At 47.5% G+C, this 20668-nt stretch overlaps 2 protein-coding genes across 2 annotated transcripts; one reads left to right on the top strand and one right to left on the bottom strand.

Annotated features, from left to right (window-relative positions):
- Positions 1–3: 3 nt before the first annotated feature.
- Positions 4–2933, bottom strand: nanog (nanog homeobox). Its single transcript, XM_030348321.1, has 4 exons — positions 2366–2933; positions 1586–1959; positions 1355–1504; positions 4–879 (listed from the first exon to the last, which is right to left on the bottom strand). The coding sequence occupies exons 1-4, from the start codon at positions 2781–2783 to the stop codon at positions 481–483; spliced, it is 1341 nt and encodes a 446-aa protein (XP_030204181.1). The 5' UTR covers positions 2784–2933; the 3' UTR covers positions 4–480.
- Positions 2934–5027: 2094 nt separating this feature from the next.
- Positions 5028–17814, top strand: ipo4 (importin 4). Its single transcript, XM_030349380.1, has 30 exons — positions 5028–5445; positions 5685–5771; positions 5982–6061; positions 6157–6198; positions 6411–6540; positions 7125–7307; positions 7617–7682; positions 7847–7948; positions 8045–8128; positions 8493–8648; positions 8813–8866; positions 9152–9261; positions 9430–9538; positions 9872–10001; positions 10106–10219; positions 10628–10741; positions 11225–11348; positions 11608–11719; positions 11960–12087; positions 12181–12258; positions 12577–12634; positions 12886–12991; positions 13992–14185; positions 14686–14736; positions 14866–14991; positions 15437–15663; positions 16029–16161; positions 16689–16793; positions 16899–16968; positions 17176–17814. Exons 1-30 carry the CDS (start codon positions 5380–5382, stop codon positions 17304–17306), a joined length of 3270 nt encoding a protein of 1089 aa, XP_030205240.1. The 5' UTR covers positions 5028–5379; the 3' UTR covers positions 17307–17814.
- Positions 17815–20668: the final 2854 nt, after the last annotated feature.

Genomic DNA, 20668 nt, shown 5'->3' with positions numbered 1-20668 from the left:
AAATTACAATTATGGTAGCAATTAAGAACCAGTGTTTATTCCAAAAACAACACCACTTACGTGTTTACAGGAGGTGCAACAGTTGATTTCAGACTGTTCACAAAAAAAAAAAAAAGCCAAAATAGTGGTATACAATCATAGAAACACCCAATTCATGATAAGACCTGTAAAGGGCTTTTTACCGCATTTGTCACCCCAAGCGCAAAAACAAGCAACCCCCACAATGTACATTAAATACTCAATATAAAAATAGAACTTCGGACAAGGGACACAGGAAGATAAAACCGCTGAAGAACAGTATAGAGTATAAACTAGGTATATGTACACCAGGCCTTCTTCGCAAATGGTTTCTGCGAGTAACCAAAAAAACCACGAGGCATTTCCTAAAAGTGTTGAGGGTCGCTATGGGGTATTGGGGAGAAGAAGTAGAATCCGCCATAAACATTACCCAATAAAATATATGTAAAATCAATCACAAGGTCAACAGATTCCCGTGCCTGGAAGGTGGTTGTCTGTGCTTTGTCCCAGGGCCATATGCAGCGGACAGTCGAGCCTGCCGTCGCTGTTCGCAGTGGAGTCGGCGCCGGTGGCCAGAGGGCCGGACGCGCTGTAGGCGCTGGGGTTGCTGTAGTCGTACTGCTGTTGCTGGTGGGCGGACGGGGCCATGGGCCAGCCATGGCCCTCGGGCCTCGAGGGAAGGGGATTTGTGCGGGGGCCCCCGGTGGACCAAGACCCGTGGTAGCTCGCCGTGCCGGCCGCGCCCATGGCAGCCAGGTAGTAGGCCAGATTCTGGGGCGCGGTGTTCTTGTAGACGCCTCCCGCCTCCATCATATGTTGGGTGTACTGCTCCTGGAGGTGGCTCCGGGCGTCTCCTTGATACTTGGGTGTAGTGAAGAGAACATGTATATATTAGGCTAGTGTACATACACAACTATACATACACATTGAGTCAACGCGCAGCAGGGGTTATATGTAGCGTCATGCCTTTAAGGCCACCACCAGTCTAGGGTCGGGCCTCCAATTTAGACGCAATACTCTATGTCCACACCGGAAGATTCTCTGTCACCGACCACAGGAACCATGATGGATGGGACAAGAGGAATATTCAAATAATATCCTCCAGTGTCTACTTGACTTTCACTGGGCCACTTTGTTTTGTCTTGTTTTTGTTTCATTTATTTTTTATGTTTATTTATTTATTTTTTCCACAATGTCTTGTTTTTTTTAAACAATTTATGATGACTATATGCTCTGTAAGGTGACCTTGGGTGTCTTGAAAGGCGCCTCTAAATTAAATGTATTATTATTATTATTATTATTATGATGATGGTAGCGTCACTGAGCTGCAACTTACTTGCTGTAGCAGAGGGGCCATGTTTGGGTAAACGGCTGGGCCGGGGTTGACGTCGACAGCCTTCTTGGCATTGTAGTGCTCAGACACCCAGCTCGTGTCCTTCTGATGTCTCCTCAGCTTCATCCTACGATTCTGAAACCAGGTCTTCACCTGAACACACACAAACCAGCACTTAGTCTTTGTGCGTGAGAGTCACCCAAATAAAAATTTCTAAGTGAATCATTGCTCTACCTGCTTATAAGTGAGTCCCGATTGGGCTGCCAGGTTCTTCATCTCTGCAGGGGTGAGGTACCTCTGTGCACTGAAACGCTGGACCAGGGCGTTCATCTGTTCTTCGGAGAACGCGGTGCGGCGCTTCCCCCGGCCGAAGGTCGTGCGTCGCGTCTTCGGGGTGGTTTTAGATGTGGCCACAGGGGAGCCGGAAGTGTTTGGGTCCTCATCTTCCACAGCGTCGAAGCTTTGCGGCTCCTCCAGAATAGAGGAAAGATCATGGGTTGTGTTGGGGCTACCCGTTTCAGGGTCATGGTCCAATTCCTTCTTTATCCAGGCAGTAGGGTCTGTCTGGGGGAGGCCCTCTTCTCTGCTACTAGGTGAACTCCACGAGTCTGAGTAGGTCAAAAATAAATATAAGCAATGGTCGATAGTGTGCATTTTGATGCAAAACATTCCCAACGGTGTGCATACTGAAGGTGACAAAAACGTAAAACAGTTTTGTCCTAAAAGAACGCTCTACAGTGCAAAAACGATGGGTGCAATATCATATTATACCAGCAGATGTCGCCACATCTACTTTAACATCGGAGCTGGTTGGCGGGATATTCGGAAAAACTAATCCAATATGGCCTCGGATTGTACTTCGTTGGCGATACTCATACGGGAAATAATCGTAAACGAGGCAGCAGAAAATGTAAGCCATTAAATTGCATTATTAAAAATAGATCTTGCACCACCCAACTGGGTACCGCATTTAATAACGTTAGTAAGATACCGTTCTCTGGCGGTTCTACATACCGGGCGAAGTGTGCGCCTCCGAGTCACTGGTCGGCGTGCCGCTTCTTGCACGACCGCCGCCGTCGTCGATTACGATGGGGTCATAAGTTGATTGGGGTTGCCCCGGAAAACCAACACGACTGTTCTGCGAACCGCCGAGGTAGACAACCCCCGAACTCTGGTAGTGTCCGTGGAGGTTCAAAACGCTTTGCTCCGGGCTCCTCGGCGGCGATTCCTCTCGAGGCCTGGCCGTAGTGGAGTAGTAGCTTTGGGGGACCACGGCGTTGTAGCTTCCGAGCTCGGCAACTCCGTGGTCCGCCCAACTCGGAAGTGTGCCTTGGGTTTGCTCCGACCCGGCTTGGTACACGATACCGTAGGCATATGCGTGGTGGTATGGTGGATTGTAATTGTAACTCAGTTGAGTCTTCCACTCTGCCATTCTGTTAAAAAGGATTAAAAAAGGTTCTAAAAAAACAGCAGCAACAAAATATTTTTTGATTATTTTAAGTGTCCTTAAAACCACTGATCAATCGCCGGCATGGCCTGTACTTCACTTCTGACGATATTGGGACTCTGATGTGACATTCTTGTGGGGCTTTTATTCAAAGGTGCGTGGAGGTGTGCTTGATTTGATAACAGCCAATCAGATTACCTTCGTCACAATCCACGACAATTAGACCTAGCCCCTCACCTCAACTTCCAAATGCATAGTTCTTGAAGTCAAACAAAGTAAATAATTGGTCAACTTTGTAAGAGTTAAATAATATTAAATGTATGAATGCATAAAATAATCTTAAATAAAACAAGGATAAATGAAGATAGATTGATAGATAGGGTTATACAAATACTAAATAAGTGTGGCCTTATTCTATTTGACCTAACTTAAACCACCTATGTTAATTTTTTCTATTTGTGATTATCTTATTCAATGATTTAGTGCATCTTTCAGACAAATACCATACCATCTTCAATGGTGTGATGGATCCTCCACAGTTTATGCTATGGTTGGGATTATCTAAAATATCTCTCACTACAATTTAAGTAAGGTCATGGCATTTTTATATTTGATTCAATTCCTTCTGATACAAATTCCACCAATGCTCCATGCATGGTAGAAGTCAAATTTGAGTGATTCAGAACCTTGTTTGATGTGATGCGGTATGGCAGTTACAACATCCACAGCATATCTGTCTGTAACTGATAATCTAAGCGCCATTGTGTAATCGGGTAAGCCTGCATGTAAACAGTTACTTTGTCGAGGTGGCTTTCAGTCGGTTACTCCATGTTACTTTCTTGCAAGTACATCCAATTCTGTGTAAATCTGGTGTGCTGCTTCTGAAATAACCTAAAACAAATAAATAAAGCTGACTTAGATTAGGCCCTGTGTTGTCATCCTAGCCGATGATATGCTCTGCGTGCTGTGCTGTACTTTGACATGGTAATGATTCAGTTAGGGAGAGCTATGGGAGATGGTGTGCCCTAATTGCAGCATTTGCATTACCAATGTTCTACTGATGGACATGCTGTGGTTCTGAGTAAACAAGCAAGATCGCAGTTGCCAAAGCTGAATAACTGGTCTGTTCTTATGGTTAACTGGCCATGTTTTTTCTGCCTTTATGTATATATGTCAATTAATGCACCCATTGCACTCCTGATCATCCCTGGAAGGAGTTCCTTCTGCTTTCCTTCTCAAAATGTCTTCCTAATTCTAGCTAATTAAGGGAGTTTTTTTCTTGCCCTCTGGGAGGCTAGGGTCAGGGGGGTATCATACATATATTGCCTGTGAAGCCCTACAATTCTGTTCCTGTGATAAAGGGCTATACAAATAGAATTGAACTGATTTGAAATGGATAGAATTGAAGAGATAAGGAGTACAGGGCTAGGTGGGTGAGATAAGAGGGGTGATGTCAGAGGCTGTGGTTTTGGGCGGGGGAACACAACGTTTGTGCGGTGCATTATCATGGAGATGTCGTCTCAGATGCAGATGAGAGCTTATTGGAGGTTGAGGCCATTTGGTTGATGGAGGGATTGCTGATCATCTGAGGCCTGGTTGATGCACACAAAGAAAGGTTACATTCCACCCTGAGTGGCTTTTAGAGGTGCCTTCAAGGGATCAAGGGTTGATGGACTAGTCACTAGATGATCTGTTTTTCAATTTGAATAAATTTTCACAGAGACATCTAAAATGCTCCCAATAAAAATGTCTTTGAAGGTTGAATTGAGCACCAACCTCACCGGCCAAACTTTATTTGGCTTATACTTATGCTAACCAAGTACAATGTTCAGGGAAATGACAGCAGTACATACATAATGAGAAAACGTACAAATGATGAATAGTAAGATAAATCAGAACATAGAAATATAAGAAATAATAGACTTGTATACACTGCAAAATGAAACGTGGATGTCGTTTTGCTATGTGTGTGTGTGTGTGTGTGTGTGTGTGTGTGTGTGTGTGTGTGTGTGTGTGTGTGTGTGTGTGTGTGTGTGTGTGTGTGTGCGTGCGTGCGTGATTGCGGACACGTGAAATAATAAATTAGAGCATAATTGGAGATGTAGGGCTGCAGAGACTGCGTTTCTGTTATGGTCTGCAACGTGTACGGTGCCCTCCCTTCCAACTGCAGGCGCTGTGCAGTTCCACCAACCGCTGAAATAATGCGCGGTCCCTTTAACAAGTGAACTCACATGGTACTGCTGCTGCCCCATCGCTGGTTCTGCCCCGCGTGGAGGCGACTGGATGAAATGATCCAGATTGAATGTCACGACTTGAATCTCAACCACTACCGATTCGGTCTTTCTCCCTACCGGCTTACGAAATATCGATCATATCCATCGGCACACTTGTCGTTACGCAGTGAGGCTGCCGGTTAGCGAGTGACAACGTGTTCACTTCACATATCTTGTCCGGTTTTACAATATTTGTCCGACACGTCGCTAATATCTAAGTGAAGGAAAGGAGAACCCTCCCTTCCTCCCAACTTTTGAAACCCCACTCCGACATTCAACGAAGGGAAAATCCTAACTTAGGTGCCAAGATGTCAGAGGAACTGGAGCAAATTCTGTTGCAGCTGACACAGCCTGACAATGCAGTTATTCAGCAGGTAAAGATACTACGCTCTGTGTAGTTAGTGGTGGTGAATGTTTCACGGTGACAGTGGCACTGGCAACCAGTTGTCATCGTGCCATGTGAAAACTGGGCAGATTTTGTCATGGTGCCATGTGAAAACAGGACAGATTGTCAAACATATGGTCGATGAGAATACGTGATCTTTTTACATCTGCCGTCTGCTCTTCCTCATCGTTATTGTCAACGTGTTGATCCGTTTTGTCCCTTCAACAGGCCACAGCCCAGTTGAAGCTGGCTTTCAAAGACCCGGCAATTATCCCAGCCCTGTGTGCTGTCATGACCACTTCCCAGAACCATCAGGTATTGTGTGTTTAAGAAAGAGACAACGATAAAGCACTATCTTTAATGCAGTCCATATAATGTCATTACAAATTAATGTAACCTAATGGGTGGGAGGGAGGTGTGTGTCAAATCTGTATTTAAATGTGCCCCCCCCCCCCGATTTTATATCCCATAGTCTCTGGGATGCCATAGATATTGGCTCCATTTTAAACTTAAAACCTTGAATAGATTCGCCAGTCAGCTGCAGTGATGCTGAGGATGAGGGTGAAGAAGCACTGGAAGAAGATAAGCCCTGATCACAGAGAAAGGTAGACTCATGAGCCGTTCTGTGTACTGACACACCCCAGTATTTACCATAAAGACCCTCTTCAATGTCATTAACATTTTCCATTGAATTACACAGCCTTAAGGTGGTGGTGCTGCAAGCCTTCACCCAGGAATCAGAGTGAGTCGCATACAAAACCCATATTATGACAGAAACCCTAATCACATAACCAAGACTGCTTATTTCTGATATTTTCATGCAAAGCAGCAGGCAGACAGACATACACGTACACACACCATTGCATGACTTCACATGCCCGACGCATCTCCCTGCACGTGAACGAGGAATGGAAGCCTGTTTGGTGAGCTCTTCTTCCCTGCGTTCTTTTGCAGCCACACTGTGCGTCACTCGCTCTCCCAACTGAGCGCGGTGATGGTGAAGCACGAGACCCCCGACCGCTGGCCCGCCCTCCTGGAGCTCCTCAACCAGTCCACCAAGAGCAACAACCCCCAGGACAGACAGGTAGGGAACCTGTCACAACGGAGCCTCCCATTGCAATGGCTTCCTCCATTTTGGAAGCATAGGAGCATTGAACTGTAAAGGATTATGTTTAGTATTAATGTTCTTGTGACATTGTTTAGTAATTCATTGTGTAATTATATTTTTTATGGGGAGAGGTTATTATGTTTACTGCCACAGTCTGTTTCATTAGCCTACATGACAGTATATTTACGTGGATTACGTTTTGTACAGTACTTCAAGTCCTTTGAAACCTTTCCCATGATGAATGTACAAGCCGTATATGATTTCCTTCCAAATAAAGATGGGAATGTTTTCGTTGTGGAGAATGAGTGATGATGATTATCAAAGGAGATATGAATCCATGATTTTTGTGATTCATTTTTGTAACGTTTTTAATCAAAACAAAAGTCAATACCGTAATAACACTACAGAAAAAGATAACTATCAAAGGACATGACAATCATTAATGTGGTTTAGATTTTTTTGAAAAAAGTACCATAACTATCGAAGAGATAAGAATCACTGATTGAATGCTTTTAATTTGAGTCCAGCGACTCTCGCCAACCCTCTCCCCCTCTTCCCAGGTTGGCTTGCTGCTACTGAGCAAAGTGGTGGAGTCCAACCCGGAGCCCTTCAAGCCCCACTACCACCAGCTGCTGCAGCTGTTTGGGGACGTTCTGCAGCAGGACCTGGAGAACCCAGCGTGCCTGTACTACTGCATCCTCACCCTCACCGCCATCACCGCCTACGTGGGCTCTGAGGAGATGGTGAGACGCTCGCAACGGCTGAGATTGACGCCTCCTTTCCACTCCGGCGGCGGCTGCTGCTGCTTGCCTGGCCCCTGTTGTACATGGCAATTCGTTTTTTATTACCCTCCCATGTCAAATAAAGTTTAAATGAAGCTCCTTTTATGTTTAACCAAGCTTAGTTGTTGTTTGGTATTCTTTAGTATTTCTATTATGTTCTAGTGCTTATCTGTTTCTGTGTCTGAGTCAGATAACCCTCCTATGAAGGAAAAATACCAATCTAAAATGGCTACTCTGTGTTGATTTGAGTGATTGTCCGTTGCCTTCCAGAACCTGATGCGCTCCCTTATCCCAAAAATGATCATCGCACTGAAACACCTTATCAAGGCCGATCAGGTAGGCTGTGTGTGTGTGTGTGTGTGTGTGTGTGTGTGTGTGTGTGTGTGTGTGTGTGTGTGTGTGTGTGTGTGTGTGTTAAATTAACCACATGCAATTAATCAAACCACATGCTGCCAGGGTTGAAATAATACCTGTGTTTGTGTGTGTGTGTGTGTGTGCAGGACCAAGCCAGCGAGGCCATGGAAATCTTTGACGAGCTGATGGAGAGTGAGGTGTCCATCATCGTCCCGCATATCGTGGAAATCGTCCACTTCTGCTTGGAGGTGAGCAACGGCTCACTCCGCTCAACCAGTGGTCCAGACGTGGTGTTGTGGTCTTCCATCTCGCCTTGATAACGCATGTTGTCCTCTCCCTACCAGGTGAGCACAGACACCACCCTGAGCGACTCCCTGCGCGTCAAGGCCCTCTCCTGCATCGCATTCCTCATCCGCCTGAAGAGCAAGGTGAGCGCACGGCCGGGGGGAGGGTCGGCCTGTGTGTCTTTGTTGTGTAAAAGTGCTTTGCAGTGTTGTCGCTGAGGATTATTAGTTTTTTATTGCACCCCACACATTTGTTTATTCTGATAGCCTTTTCTCTTTAAGCAGCCATATTACTTACATTTTTTGTTAGTTTTGATCATCATTGAATTATTCTCCATAGTCCATTTTTTAATAACATTTTCAGAAAATGATTCAGGCAAAACTGTAAAAAAATAAATATATATTTGTTTGACAAATACCATGTCTCCATCTATGGTAGTGTGGAGCAGCCTGAAGCCTGAGAGTGAACCCCTCCCTCCCTCCCTCCCTTCCTCCCACCCCCCTGCAGACGGTGCTGAAGCACAAGCTCCTCAGCCCCATCCTGCAGGGCATCTTCCCCGTGCTCAGTGCGGCGCCCCCACCTGGCGAGGAGGACCCCGAGGACGACGAGAACGACAGCGGGGACGGCTCCGACAGCGAGAGCCCCAAGCACTATGCCGCTCAGGTGAGGAGTGGACCCCCCTCCGCACTCGCCCACTATCCCTGCTTCAGTCAGTAAGTTAAGGATGTTAACGAGGTGTGTGTGTGTGTGTGTGTGTGTGTGTGTGTGTGTGTGTGTGTGTGTGTGTGTGTGTGTGTGTGTGTGTGTGTGTGTGTGTGTGTTTCCAGGTCATCGACACCATGGCCCTCCACATGCCCCCGGAGAAGCTGTTCCAGCAGCTGGTAAGTCGTCACCGCCCCTCAGCTGTTGAGCTGAGTCCTCGTCACATGTGACTCATGCTAATTCTCTAAATGCCTTCATTGTATATTGAGTGCATTGCTTCCTATAGTTTACCTCAGCTGTGGGTCGACTGGTCTAGTAGCTAATCCCCCCTCCCCTTGATTGAACGTGTGTGTGTGTGTGTGTGTGTGTGTGTGTGTGTGTGTGTGTGTGTGTGTGTGTGTGTGTGTGTGTGTGTGTGTGTGTGTGTGTGTGTGTGTGTGTGTGTGTGTGTGTGTGTGTGACAGATGCCACTGGCCCAGGCCTGTCTCTCCAGTGGAAACCCCTATGAGAGGAAGGGGGGTCTCATGTGCCTGGCTGTCCTGGCTGAGGGTTGTGCGGACCACATACGCACCAAGTGAGTCCCTATAGCTCCGTAGAACCTCTAGCCTCATACACTCCGGGACGTATGATCATCTACGACACCTGAACCCAAATGGAGCCACTCTCTTCATATCACTGAACAAAGTGGATCAACATTGATGCCGATTTTCTCGTGTCTGTTTGTGTGTGTGTCTGTTGCTAGGCTGCTGTCCTCGATGCTCCAGACAGTGTGCCAGAGTCTGTCCGATAGTAACCAGGTCGTGCGCAGTGCCGGCCTCTTTGCCCTGGGACAGTTCTCTGAACACTTGCAGGTCAGCCATGGCCGTGTTAAGTACTACCAGGGGGGAACGTGAAGGAGTGTCTATTGATCGAGATGTTAGTTTATACACGGAATACGTAACTGTCACATCGCCAAAGTCAAGGTTATTTAGTTTACAACGTGGTGAGAATTCAGAGGAAGCTATTTAAAATAAATTATAGATAATCGGAGGCAAGTTACTAAATGAGTGTCAGGTTGATGAAATCACACAATACCTAAATATAGCCCTTATTGCCGGAGCATGTGTTGGTGTTGGCTGGATTCTTTATCGGCAATGCAATCTGTTTCTAAGGAAGTAACGTTGCATCGTCATTTTGTCCCCAAGCCCGAGGTGAGCAAGTACTGCAGCGAGTTGATGCCCCTGCTGCTGGGGTACATGTCCTGCCTGAACCAGGCCAAGGTGGGCCACGTCACCAAGGCCTTCTACGCCCTGGAGAACTTCATGGAGAACCTGGGTGAGACGCCCGTGTAGTGGCGCCCGTGGCCCCTGCTGATGTCCTCGGTCTAATAGAGTAGGTCCCTTATGTTCCGGTTGACACTGTTCTGTCCGTCCTGACAGGCGAGGAGATCGCCCCCTATCTGCCCACCCTGATGGAGACCATGCTCTCGGCCCTGCACAACGCAGAGGAGCTCAAGATCAAAGAGCTGGCCGTGTCCGCCATCGGTGCCATAGGTCAGTTCCTAGAGGATGCCACTCGTAGGATGTGTGGCTCTTTTTCATTTTTCTATGGGTTTTCTCGTGGCCGTTATCTACAGGGAGGTAAGTAGAGACGGGGAAGTGGATTGACTGAGAGGGGGAAGGGCATGGAGCATAGCATCAAAGATGTGAATCGAACCAAGGGCCTCTACAAGGTGTCCTGCCTATGTGGTTAGCGTTAACCGACAGGTTAAGCCATCAAGCCCACCCCCTCAACGTTTTAAAGGAAGCTATTATTTATTTGAAACAATCTTTTGAAATTAGGTAATACTTGGGTCTTTTAGCTCGTTTAGCTCATGTTTTGGTCTTGGTCCATTCTTTATGTTCTCTGGGCGGTATCCCTGTGTGACCTTTTATGTGGTTGCTTTCTGTCCCGTGTTCCAGCCAACGCGGCCAAGGAGCTCCTGGTTCCCTACTTCCCCCCGGTCATCGAGAGCCTGAAGGGCTTCCTCACGGCCACCACGGAGGAGATGCGGGCCCTGCAGACCCAGGCCCTCGGTACGTGGCCCGTTGCACAGCACACGGAGCACATCCCTTGTCATGGAACGGGCGTAGCTTCCTTGTATCGTGATGTGTTCTTTTGAATGACTTTAGCGGTTGTAGTCGCAAAAGGCCAAAGTCATTGATAGGGAAAAACGAGTGGGGGTGAATAACTGGTCTAAATCCTCAGCCTACCCGTCCTGCTATAACTGGTGATGATGGAAAAGGACCATGTATATTTTTGGGGCATCTAGAAGTATGAAGGCTCTCAAACAGACCCTTATCGACCCATGTGATGAACACAGGGCCCCTAACTATGAGTCCACCACTTTATTGTACCAGCTACGGGTAGTAGACTAAACAAGTGACGATCAAGTCTACTAAACGTCCCCCGGAACATAAAAGCGCCGCATGCGTAATGAGCGTCTTGACCCGCGTCAGTCCTACGATGACCCCGGCCGCGTAAAGGTGGCTGACCCTCTTGCTTGTGGGGTTCTGCAGACACCCTGTCCGTGCTGGCTCGCACCATTGGCAAGGACGTGTTCGGTCCGCTGGCCGCCGAGTGCGTTCAGCTCGGCCTCAACCTCAGCAACACCATCGACGACCCGGACCTGCGCCGCTGCACGTACGTTCCTCTGCCTCGACCCGTCCAGGGGTAGCTGCCCAGTCATCCAGAACACGTCCCCAATCCTAGCTCTTCATTTTCTCTCTCCCTATTCCTCTCTCTGTCCCTCTCTTTCTCTCTCCGTCTCTGTTCCACTCTCCCGCTCTCTCGCTCTGTCTCTGTCCGTCTCTCTCTCTAACTCTGTGACTCTCTCTCTGTCTCTGTCCGTCTCTCTCTCTAACTCTGTCTGTCTCTCTAACTCTGTGTCTCTGTATTGCAGGTACAGCCTGTACTCTGCTGTGTCCACCGTCAGCCCAGACTGCCTGACCCCTCACCTCGACTCCATCACCACCGTCATGCTGATGGGGCTCAAGTCGACAGAAGGAGTGACGGTAGCACCTCATCTATTTAAAGCACCTTATGAAATGAACGGATTGCTTATTACAGGGGAGATTTTAGTCAGTCATACATTTTATTCATTATTTTAGTGTTTTTAGTCGTTTAGCCATCGGATTTATTGATTGCTGTCGGGTTGCGAAGAGAATTTCAACAAATAGGATAGAACATGCTCCTAGAATAAACCTCCCACCCAAGCTTTAAGTGTTAAACTAAAACACTTCCTTGTCTCTCAGACACACCTGGAGGAGGACAAGACCTTCGTCCTCCTGGACGAAGACGACGACGACGACGACGAAATCGAGAAAGACGGAGACGCCATCTTGACGGACGAGGAGCAGATCGACCTGCACGACATCGCCGGGTAGGCGGAGACAGAGGCGGGCCCTCCGCGACGCACACGGCGCTCAGACGTCCTCTTTGAACGAGTCTATAACGACGGCCGTCTCGTCCCCAGGTTCAGCGTGGAGAACGCCTTCATCGACGAGAAGGAGGACGCCTGCGACGCTCTGGGGGAGATCGCCTTCAACACGGGGTGAGCTCACACGCAGAACACGGCGCTATGTGGCCCCCCGCTATGATGGATGAGCCTCAGGAATGCCCCGAGGCTCAGCAAGAGGGACCTTTTGCAGAAGTCAAGTCGGCTGTTGATGAGTTAACAATTTGAAAAACCACCATCGAAATTGTATTGTTGAAAATAACATCATGCAGTGTCTTTTTGTTGATTTTAAATGAAACGCGCACAATCATTTGCAACTGGTCCCATTCTGTAAGATAATATTCCAAAAGCTATCGGAGCATTGCCCCTCTGGTCAAGGTCAACACTAACATTTGTATTTTCCGCCCCTGTCAGCGCGGCCTTCCAGCCCTACCTGGAGACCTGCTTCCAGCAGGTCTACGACATGAAGGAGGTCAGTCCCCCATACACAACCACCTGCCGGGGGCTAAACGGCCCGAGGGAGGGAGGGAGGGAGGGAGGGAGGGAGGAAGGGAGGGATGTACTTGTCTTTTCTGATGAAAAGGCACAAAATACTCTTCCCTTGGGTGTCCACGCCCCTCCACCTGTCTCTGCATATTTAATGAGAGCTCTTGGCTCTATCTTTTGCTATCCAAATCCAGTCCACACTAACACGCACCTCTCACGCTCTCTCTCCTTCCCCAGTTCCCCCACGAGGATGTGAGGCGTGCAGCGTTCGGAGCCATGGGCCAGTTCTGTCGCGCTCAGCACAAAGTGTGGAAGGAGACCCCCAGCGAGGCCAACCACCAGGGTACAGAGCCGCCCCCCACCCCGACCCCATTCACCCTCCCCCTCCCCCTCCACGCCCCATTCAGCCACCCTTACCCAGCCCAATCCCCTCCCTATTCACCCACCCTCACCCCATCCACCAACCCTCACCCCATCCCCTCCCTAGTCACCCAGCCTCCCCCCTATCCCCTCCCTATTCACCCACGCTCAACCCAAACCCTCCCTATTCACCCACCCTCACCCCATCCCCTCCCCATTCACCCACCCTCCCCCTCACCCCATCCCCTCTCTATTCACCCGTCCCCCTCTGTTAATCCCTGCGATGCAGCATATCTATTCTGCCGGCGCAGACTGCACCGTCGTGGTTTTGGTGGGGCAGGGTGTAGCCTTGCAGGCCAAGGTCATCAGAGGTGTGTTCGGATGCGATTAGGCCAAGGACTCAGTTTTGGCCATTCAAGGGAAGTTGTTTCCTCGAAAGCCTTTAAACTTAACTGCTGACTGTTTTTGGGAGAGGTTTACCTCTTCCCAACTTGCAACTTAAAACATGTGGAAAAAGCGTTGTTATTTAGGACACCCCTTCCTCAAAAGTGACTTAAATGTTACACTGAGAACAAGCCTAACGACGTTCAATGGAAGTTATAGTGCTGCAGAAGGTTGTTTAAAGAGAACACAACCATGTAGTGAAGCCCTAGCGGTGAAAAATGTAAGGTTCATACATTTTTTTTTGCTTGTTGAATAAAACAATTTATATTTTTAATTGAGGGTATTTAGAAGACGCTTTTATCCAAAGTGACTTGCAACCATTCACAAAGTGACGACGGAGTCACACAGGCAAGATGAAAGCCAGCTCGCCGGGAGCAATACAAGGGAGGTGTCCTGCTCAGGGACACCTCGACACCCAACTAGGAGGAGCCGGGGAATCGAACCAGCAACCGTCCCGTTAGAAGCCAAACCCGCTCTGCCTCCACCTGAGCTAAACCGACATTAAAATCCCAACCCATGACCATGGTTCCCTTCCTTAGCGATGCACAAGCTGCTGGACGTGGTGCTGCCCTGCCTGGTGGAGACGGTGCGCTCGGAGCGGGAGCGCCACGTGGTGATGAGCGTGCTGGAGGCCATGAACGGCGTGGTCAAGGCCTGCCAGGGGGAGGCGCTTCAGCAGCCCGGGCGCCTGCAGGACATCAGCCACGCCATCCGGGACGTGCTGAAGAAGAAGGTGGGGGAATGGATGCTGTCTGCCCTGGGGGTTTCAGGCAGTTTTGTCTCCCATTTTCGAATGGGCACATGTGACCTTTTTTTTTTTTTTTATAATAAACTAGTTACTAGTTACTAACTTGTACTTTTAGGGTCTCGCTGTTTTCTAAGGTTGTCCATGGGCAAATGTTGTTCCTGCTTAAAATCCATAATGCACGGTGAAAGTGGTACAAGCAATGCACATCTATTCCTGCACTATGTCCCATGATGCATAGGGGGTTTACATTGTCGAGTCAAACAGGGCCTCTGTCCAACGGGGGAAACCTCTGTTTGCCCTTTACTCCTGTGCTGTTATTAGTCATTTAGAGTCAATGATGTGGACCGTTCTTTACAAGTTGGGCCGGGGAATTCAGGGGAAGCTTTTACTAGGAAATTAACTTTACTTGTCTGACCTATTGTACAATGTCATGTCCATAAAATGCTTTATGCTTTTCTAAACTTTGTGTTTCTTCTGACACCCAGACCGTGTGTCAAGATGGCGGGGGTGACGAGGCCGAAGACGAGGACCAACAGGTGGGCTCTCTTTTGAATTCCTTTTAGGAATGACTTGGTTTTGGATTGCTATTATTTTTCGTCATCGATGCATATAGTTCAAAACTGAATGGATCTTGGTCTCGTCCATGTGACGCCCATTCTCTCCAGGCGGAGTACGACGCCATGCTGCAGGAGTTTGCCGGCGAGGGCATCCCGGTGCTTGCCTCGGCCGTGCCCGCCGACGTCTTCCTCCCCTACCTCAACGACCTGCTGCCCCTCATCATGAGCAAGGCAGTAAGTCAGCGCAGCTCTGTGTGGCATGAGTGGACTGGACAATGAAGTTCACCTAAAGGATCTCTAAAAAAATCCTGATCCCTTTATCGATTGGATATTAATGATTTTATTCAAAGGGTATTTCCCAAAATTTCTTCCAATGTTTAAAGGTGACATCATACCAGCAGGCGTGAGTGTGATTAGCCGTTACAAGCCGTTTGGAAAATAGGCCTCTTCTGACATCACAAGTGGTGTGTATGCTGTATAGATGAGTCTACCAGCCTATCCGGTGGGCTGTAGCAAACGCTGCTCATCTATCCGTCACACATCTAGGTGGCCACGCCCACGTGTGATGTCAGAAGAGGCAGATTTTCAAAACAGCTTTTCACTCACACCTGGTGGTATAATAGGTCACCTTTTTAACAGCTCCCCCCGGTATGACTCACCGTGTACCTCATTTCTGCAGAAGGCGTCGTGCACGGTGGCGGACCGCTCCTTCTCGGTGGGCACGCTGGGGGAGGTGCTGCAGTCCCTGGTGACGGTTAGCGGGGGCCGGGCGGTGGCAGGCCGTCTGGCCAACCGCCTGCTGCCCGTGCTGGTGGCCGGCGTCAGGGACAGCAACTCTGAGGTCCGCAACAACAGCGTGTTCGGCCTGGGCGCCCTGGCGGAGGCCGCCGGCCCCGTCATCGTCTCGTATCCTCCCCTCGGTAGCGCTGCGGACGCGGCTGTTTGGGATCGGATCGACCACTGATTCAGTTGTAGTGTGAGGGGGATATTTTTGTCTTTTAGTAGAGTTTTTTTTTAATCAAATTGAGGCTGAAACTATTGAAGGCATGTGATGAAAGCTAGACTAATGCATGACCACGTTTCTTGAAGTGGAAAGTGTGTGCAGGTTACATAAAAGTTACTACAGTGTAAAATCATCACTGGGGTACATTATATCAACGGTGTAAATATACCGGGGAAAAGTGACTAACACACACACAGGCACTTTGTGTGTGTGTGTGTGTGTGTGTCCACTCCAACAGCCGTGTGTTCCTTAGCGTTGTGTCCGACAGCGACTTCCCCATGATGCTGTCTGTGTTCTCCAACCTGCTGTCCAAGGAGGATGACCGCCGCGTCATTGACAACCTGTGTGCCGCCCTGTGCCGGATGATCACCAGCAACGTGGAGGTCATCCCCTTGGAGCAGGTACGCTGCGCTATTCTTCCCGCTAGGCCTTCTCAGTGCTCCAATCGTGAGAGCGTGTTAGCCTTATTGAATTTCCGGTTTTGTTTTGTTGTCAAACGTATAACAGTGGGCCATAACCACCATCAAAAGGTTTTGCGTATTTCTTTTCTTTATTTCTGGGGCTGTTATTTTTGTCCCATGGTTTCACTTTCTTGAACAAAGCACTCTCACTAGCTACAATCAGATTTGGTGTAGCCAGAATGTTTGATAGACTTTACCCGGAAATCCAAACAGCCAGTAATTGGTTTCTCTTACAGTTGCAGGCATGTTAAGCTAAGCATTCAAAGTCCATATTTATATCGTATCCAACGTTTATTATGATGAAGTCGAGATTTGACCCAGGATCAATCCTTTGCACTGCTACAAACTTTTCATCCCAAATAAGTTGTTTTGCAAAAGGAAAACCAAATGCTTTTGTTATTTTCAAAATGTGAACAGTACTGAGTTCTCGTCAGCATCTGTTCCTCCTCCTCCTCCTCCTGTCCCAGGTGGTCCCCGCCCTGGTGGCACGCCTGCCCCTGGAAGAGGACCTGGAGGAGAACAAGACGGTGTACAGCTGCCTGGCCATGCTGTACACCCACAGCCCCGGCCTGGTGAGGACACCCTGCCCCACTTGCGCTCCGGCCTACTTTCAGCTCTCTCAGCCGCGGCTTGCGTTTCAAATGTCTGAACCTGCTCCGTGTTCGGTTTCTGTTCAGATCGTGAGCCAGATGAAGACGATAGTGGCCGCTGCCACCCACGTGCTCGGATCCAAAGATGTGGACACGGGTGAGGGCGGTTGTGTTTAAGATCAAGAGTTTCAAACTGAGCTCGTGGAAAGTAACACAAATACCTCAGGATGACTCGCTTGTGTTTTGAAACTACTGCAGTTTGACCTTTGCCTCAATATTATCACCCAAAGTTTTCGAACATATAAAGTTATAGTACTATAGTACATCAATGGGACCTGATCCTTATTAATCCCCCCCTCCACAGAGACCCAGAACCACTTGGGTCTGCTGATCCGCAACTTCGCCCAGCAGCACTCGGCGGAGTTCCAGGCCGCAGTGACCTCACTTCCTGCCGAGCAGCAGGCCGTGCTGAGTGCAGCCATCAGCGTGTCGTAGCACCGCCCCCTCTCCTCTCTCTCTCTCCCCCCCCCCCCCCCCCCCCCCCCCCACCATCCAGCTGACCAACTGCTCCTCTGGGGAAAACCGGTTTTAGAGAAAGAGCAACATAAATATGATAAAACCATACAATAAATCTCTACTTTCTACTTCCATTGCAAAACCAAACAGAGAAGACGAATGGGAGAGCACTCTTCATATATGCATTTCGGAAACCCCTTTTTTTCCTGCTTGTTCAGCACCAGTTTGAGTCGGCTCATGTTTCATCCAACAACTGTTGTGTTCTAGTATTAACTTTTTTAATTTATTTGTTTGTGTGCATGCCAAGTTTTATGAAATAACATACCACTCTTCATTCTTTTTTTCTCCGGCGCCATTCTTCACATTGAGCAGGATTGCTTCCCCACCCCCCCTCCTCCTCCTTAATTTTTGTTTGCTATTCCGAAAAACTACCAACTGCCTTTTGACAAGTTATGAATTGGATACATAAATGCCTCTTTTTCTCAGACACCGTCGTCCATCTTCTTTTCTATTTATTTTGTTCCCATATATTGTGTTGTTTACTGAAAGGTCTGTGCTGGCTTTCCTCAGCCATTTTCCACATCAGATGACTTTGCTGCAGACTCTTTAGTTGCTTATAATGCTCCCCGTGCAGTGACTGTAATAATGCAGGCCCACAAACACACGTTTGTTACAAAAAGCGGCTCTTTCATTTATTTCTTTGTCCATTTTGTTTACATGACACATCGAAGCTTGATACGTTTCATGAGTCAAACTTTATTAACATTATATTGTACAGCTCGGTTTAAAAAGCTGAATTATACACACTTAACATTTTAACAGCCGGGGACATTTCTTTCACGCAAATGATTATATACTAGCTTGGACGAGCTACACTGCCAAAACCAAACGATGCTAGACTATACAACATATTATTTAACACTTTTTTTTTAACAAATTAAAGGACCTAATTAGGATATTGGGTTCAGCCAAACACGCTTTGATTTCCTCAAATCGAAACTAGATTGTGGGGCTTAAAATTACTTATTTTCGGTGTAGTTTAATCCAACATTAACCATTTAGATTAAGTGATTAACCATTTTGTCTTAAGTGATCAAATCCCAATCTCAAATATCGTTGATGCATCTGACAAAGCAGTAAACCCAAACTCTTCATTTTATAATTAACCAAACGATAAGCAGCTAATGTTTGTTATTTCTCCTAGATAAATGACAAACGATTGATAGATTATCAAAATTAGATAACATTAATTTTCTCGGTCGTTCAGTTAATCAGCAGATTGCTGTGACTTCTCTCAGCCACTCCAGTCGTCTGCGTTTGTTGCGTTCAGATGTCCCGTGGTTACTGTGAGGCCTCACTTCTGGGCTGTTTGTTCAAGTCCAAAGCCAGGGTCATCTCAACTGGTGCCAGGCTGTTCTCACCTGTGGGGGTGGGGGGGAGAATACATAACCAGCAAATGTGATGATGTTAATTCTCCATGAAGATGGTTCCTCCTGGTACTATAAAGCTAGCGTTATTAACAGGAGTCCATTGCAAATGGCGATTCTCCGTCTCAGCTGAGGCAATCTGCAGTAAACTAAGATATTATATATTTAAATCTCACACAATGCTTGTGTCATTGCATGACATACATGCAAAAGGTCTATCTTGCAACGTCTACAAACGAGAAAACCATTTTATTCAATTAACCAGGAATTCACATCCTCCCTCATGCCTCCCAATTCTATCAATACGGTCAATAACATACAAATAATCTGATAATTGTGGGACTATTCCTAGTCGGCATACTTTGAGTCCAGCCCAGTTGCTCATCTGAATAACTCAACCAGTTGTGTTATTCACACATCCTGGCCCTAACACATCTTTCCAGTGGCGACATCAACTGCAGTGAACTATGTGTGAGTGAGGCTGTGACCTCATCTCGTTGGGTAGCCCTGGCACAGAGCTGTGACTTACAACAGCAGCATTCATACGTCAGCCCAGCCTGTGGGGTCACTACACTGCTGGCCTGGGGTCCATAATTAATTATTGACTGCCCCTTTGCAATGAAAATGCAATCAGTAACATTTATTGTTCTGCCAATACCTTAAAATGGACTGTGTGCGTGTCCGACTTTAAAATGGACAGTGTGTGTGTCCTACTGATTAAAACGTGGACTACAGGCCTATGTGTGAATAGTGTTGAATGCTAAGATCACATGTTCTGTCTCTCAAGGTGTTTTTATCATCTGTATTTCAAATTGGACCAATAAATAAAACATACGTGCCATTCCAATGCTGTTTTTTAGTGACTAAAAGGCCACATTTAAAGAAAGACAAAATAGTCGAATTATCGATATTGAGATTGACCAGATACACACGAGATAGAGATAGACACCCCAATGAAGACCTCATTATTGAAGTCACTTCAAAACACTCACATAGAACTGATATTTGATCATAAATGCAGTAAATGACAAATATAACTTAAAATTAAACTGCTATCTTACAGATTTGGTCTCACAGTGTTTATCCGACCAGACCGGCTTTACACAGTTCTGTGCGGACAGTATGTCCAGAGCAAGAGGACCATAACACCTCCAGGGTCTAGCCCTGTGAGAACCATGTATGAACCAATACCTCCAGAGTCCGGCCCCGTTTGTCGGTTCTTCCAGGGCAGGATTTCCACGCCGGTGCGGCAGAAGGAACGGTCGGTGTGGGCCTCGGTGCTGTACAGGACCTCCTGTAGCTGCTTCTCCCCCGGCTTCTGGGCCTTGACCCGCACCTAGAGGGACAGGAAGTGGAAGGGCTTAGTGTCACTCTCCATGATGTTCAACTGAACCTGCCCCAATCCTTACCACTTCTAAAACGTAAAAGACTTTTATGTTTGCTCTAGCGTTCTGCTTAATCCTAACCGTCTACAATGCCTTCTTTACTTTTTATTCTATTACTTCCTTTGATTGTAAAGCAATGTTTTTATGTGAAGCTCTTTGAGTCTGCCTTGTGTATCATTTTAGTTTTTTTTGTTGAATTTGACCCTTGCTGTGTCTACGTGCTTATTTTTCAATATATTTGTGTGTAGAATATCATCCCAACAAAGTGAGGTCTGGTCTTCCTCCATGACCACCCACCTCCAGCACAGTGATCTCCTTCTCCTTCAGTTTCCCCGCCTTGTTCTTCACCTGCGTCTTCTTGGTGTCCACCCACACCACCCGCTCCTTCACCTCCGACCTGTACACACACACACACACACACACACACACACACACACACACGTACAAACACCCACACACCCGCACACACACACACACACACACACACACACACACACACACAATGTGCACCGATTAACAACATGATCTG

Source organism: Gadus morhua, chromosome 23 (genome assembly GCF_902167405.1).
Source record: "Gadus morhua chromosome 23, gadMor3.0, whole genome shotgun sequence".
NCBI lineage: Eukaryota > Metazoa > Chordata > Actinopteri > Gadiformes > Gadidae > Gadus > Gadus morhua.
The sequence above is the reverse complement of the archived record's forward strand: the minus strand, read 5'-3'. Positions and strand labels throughout refer to the sequence as shown.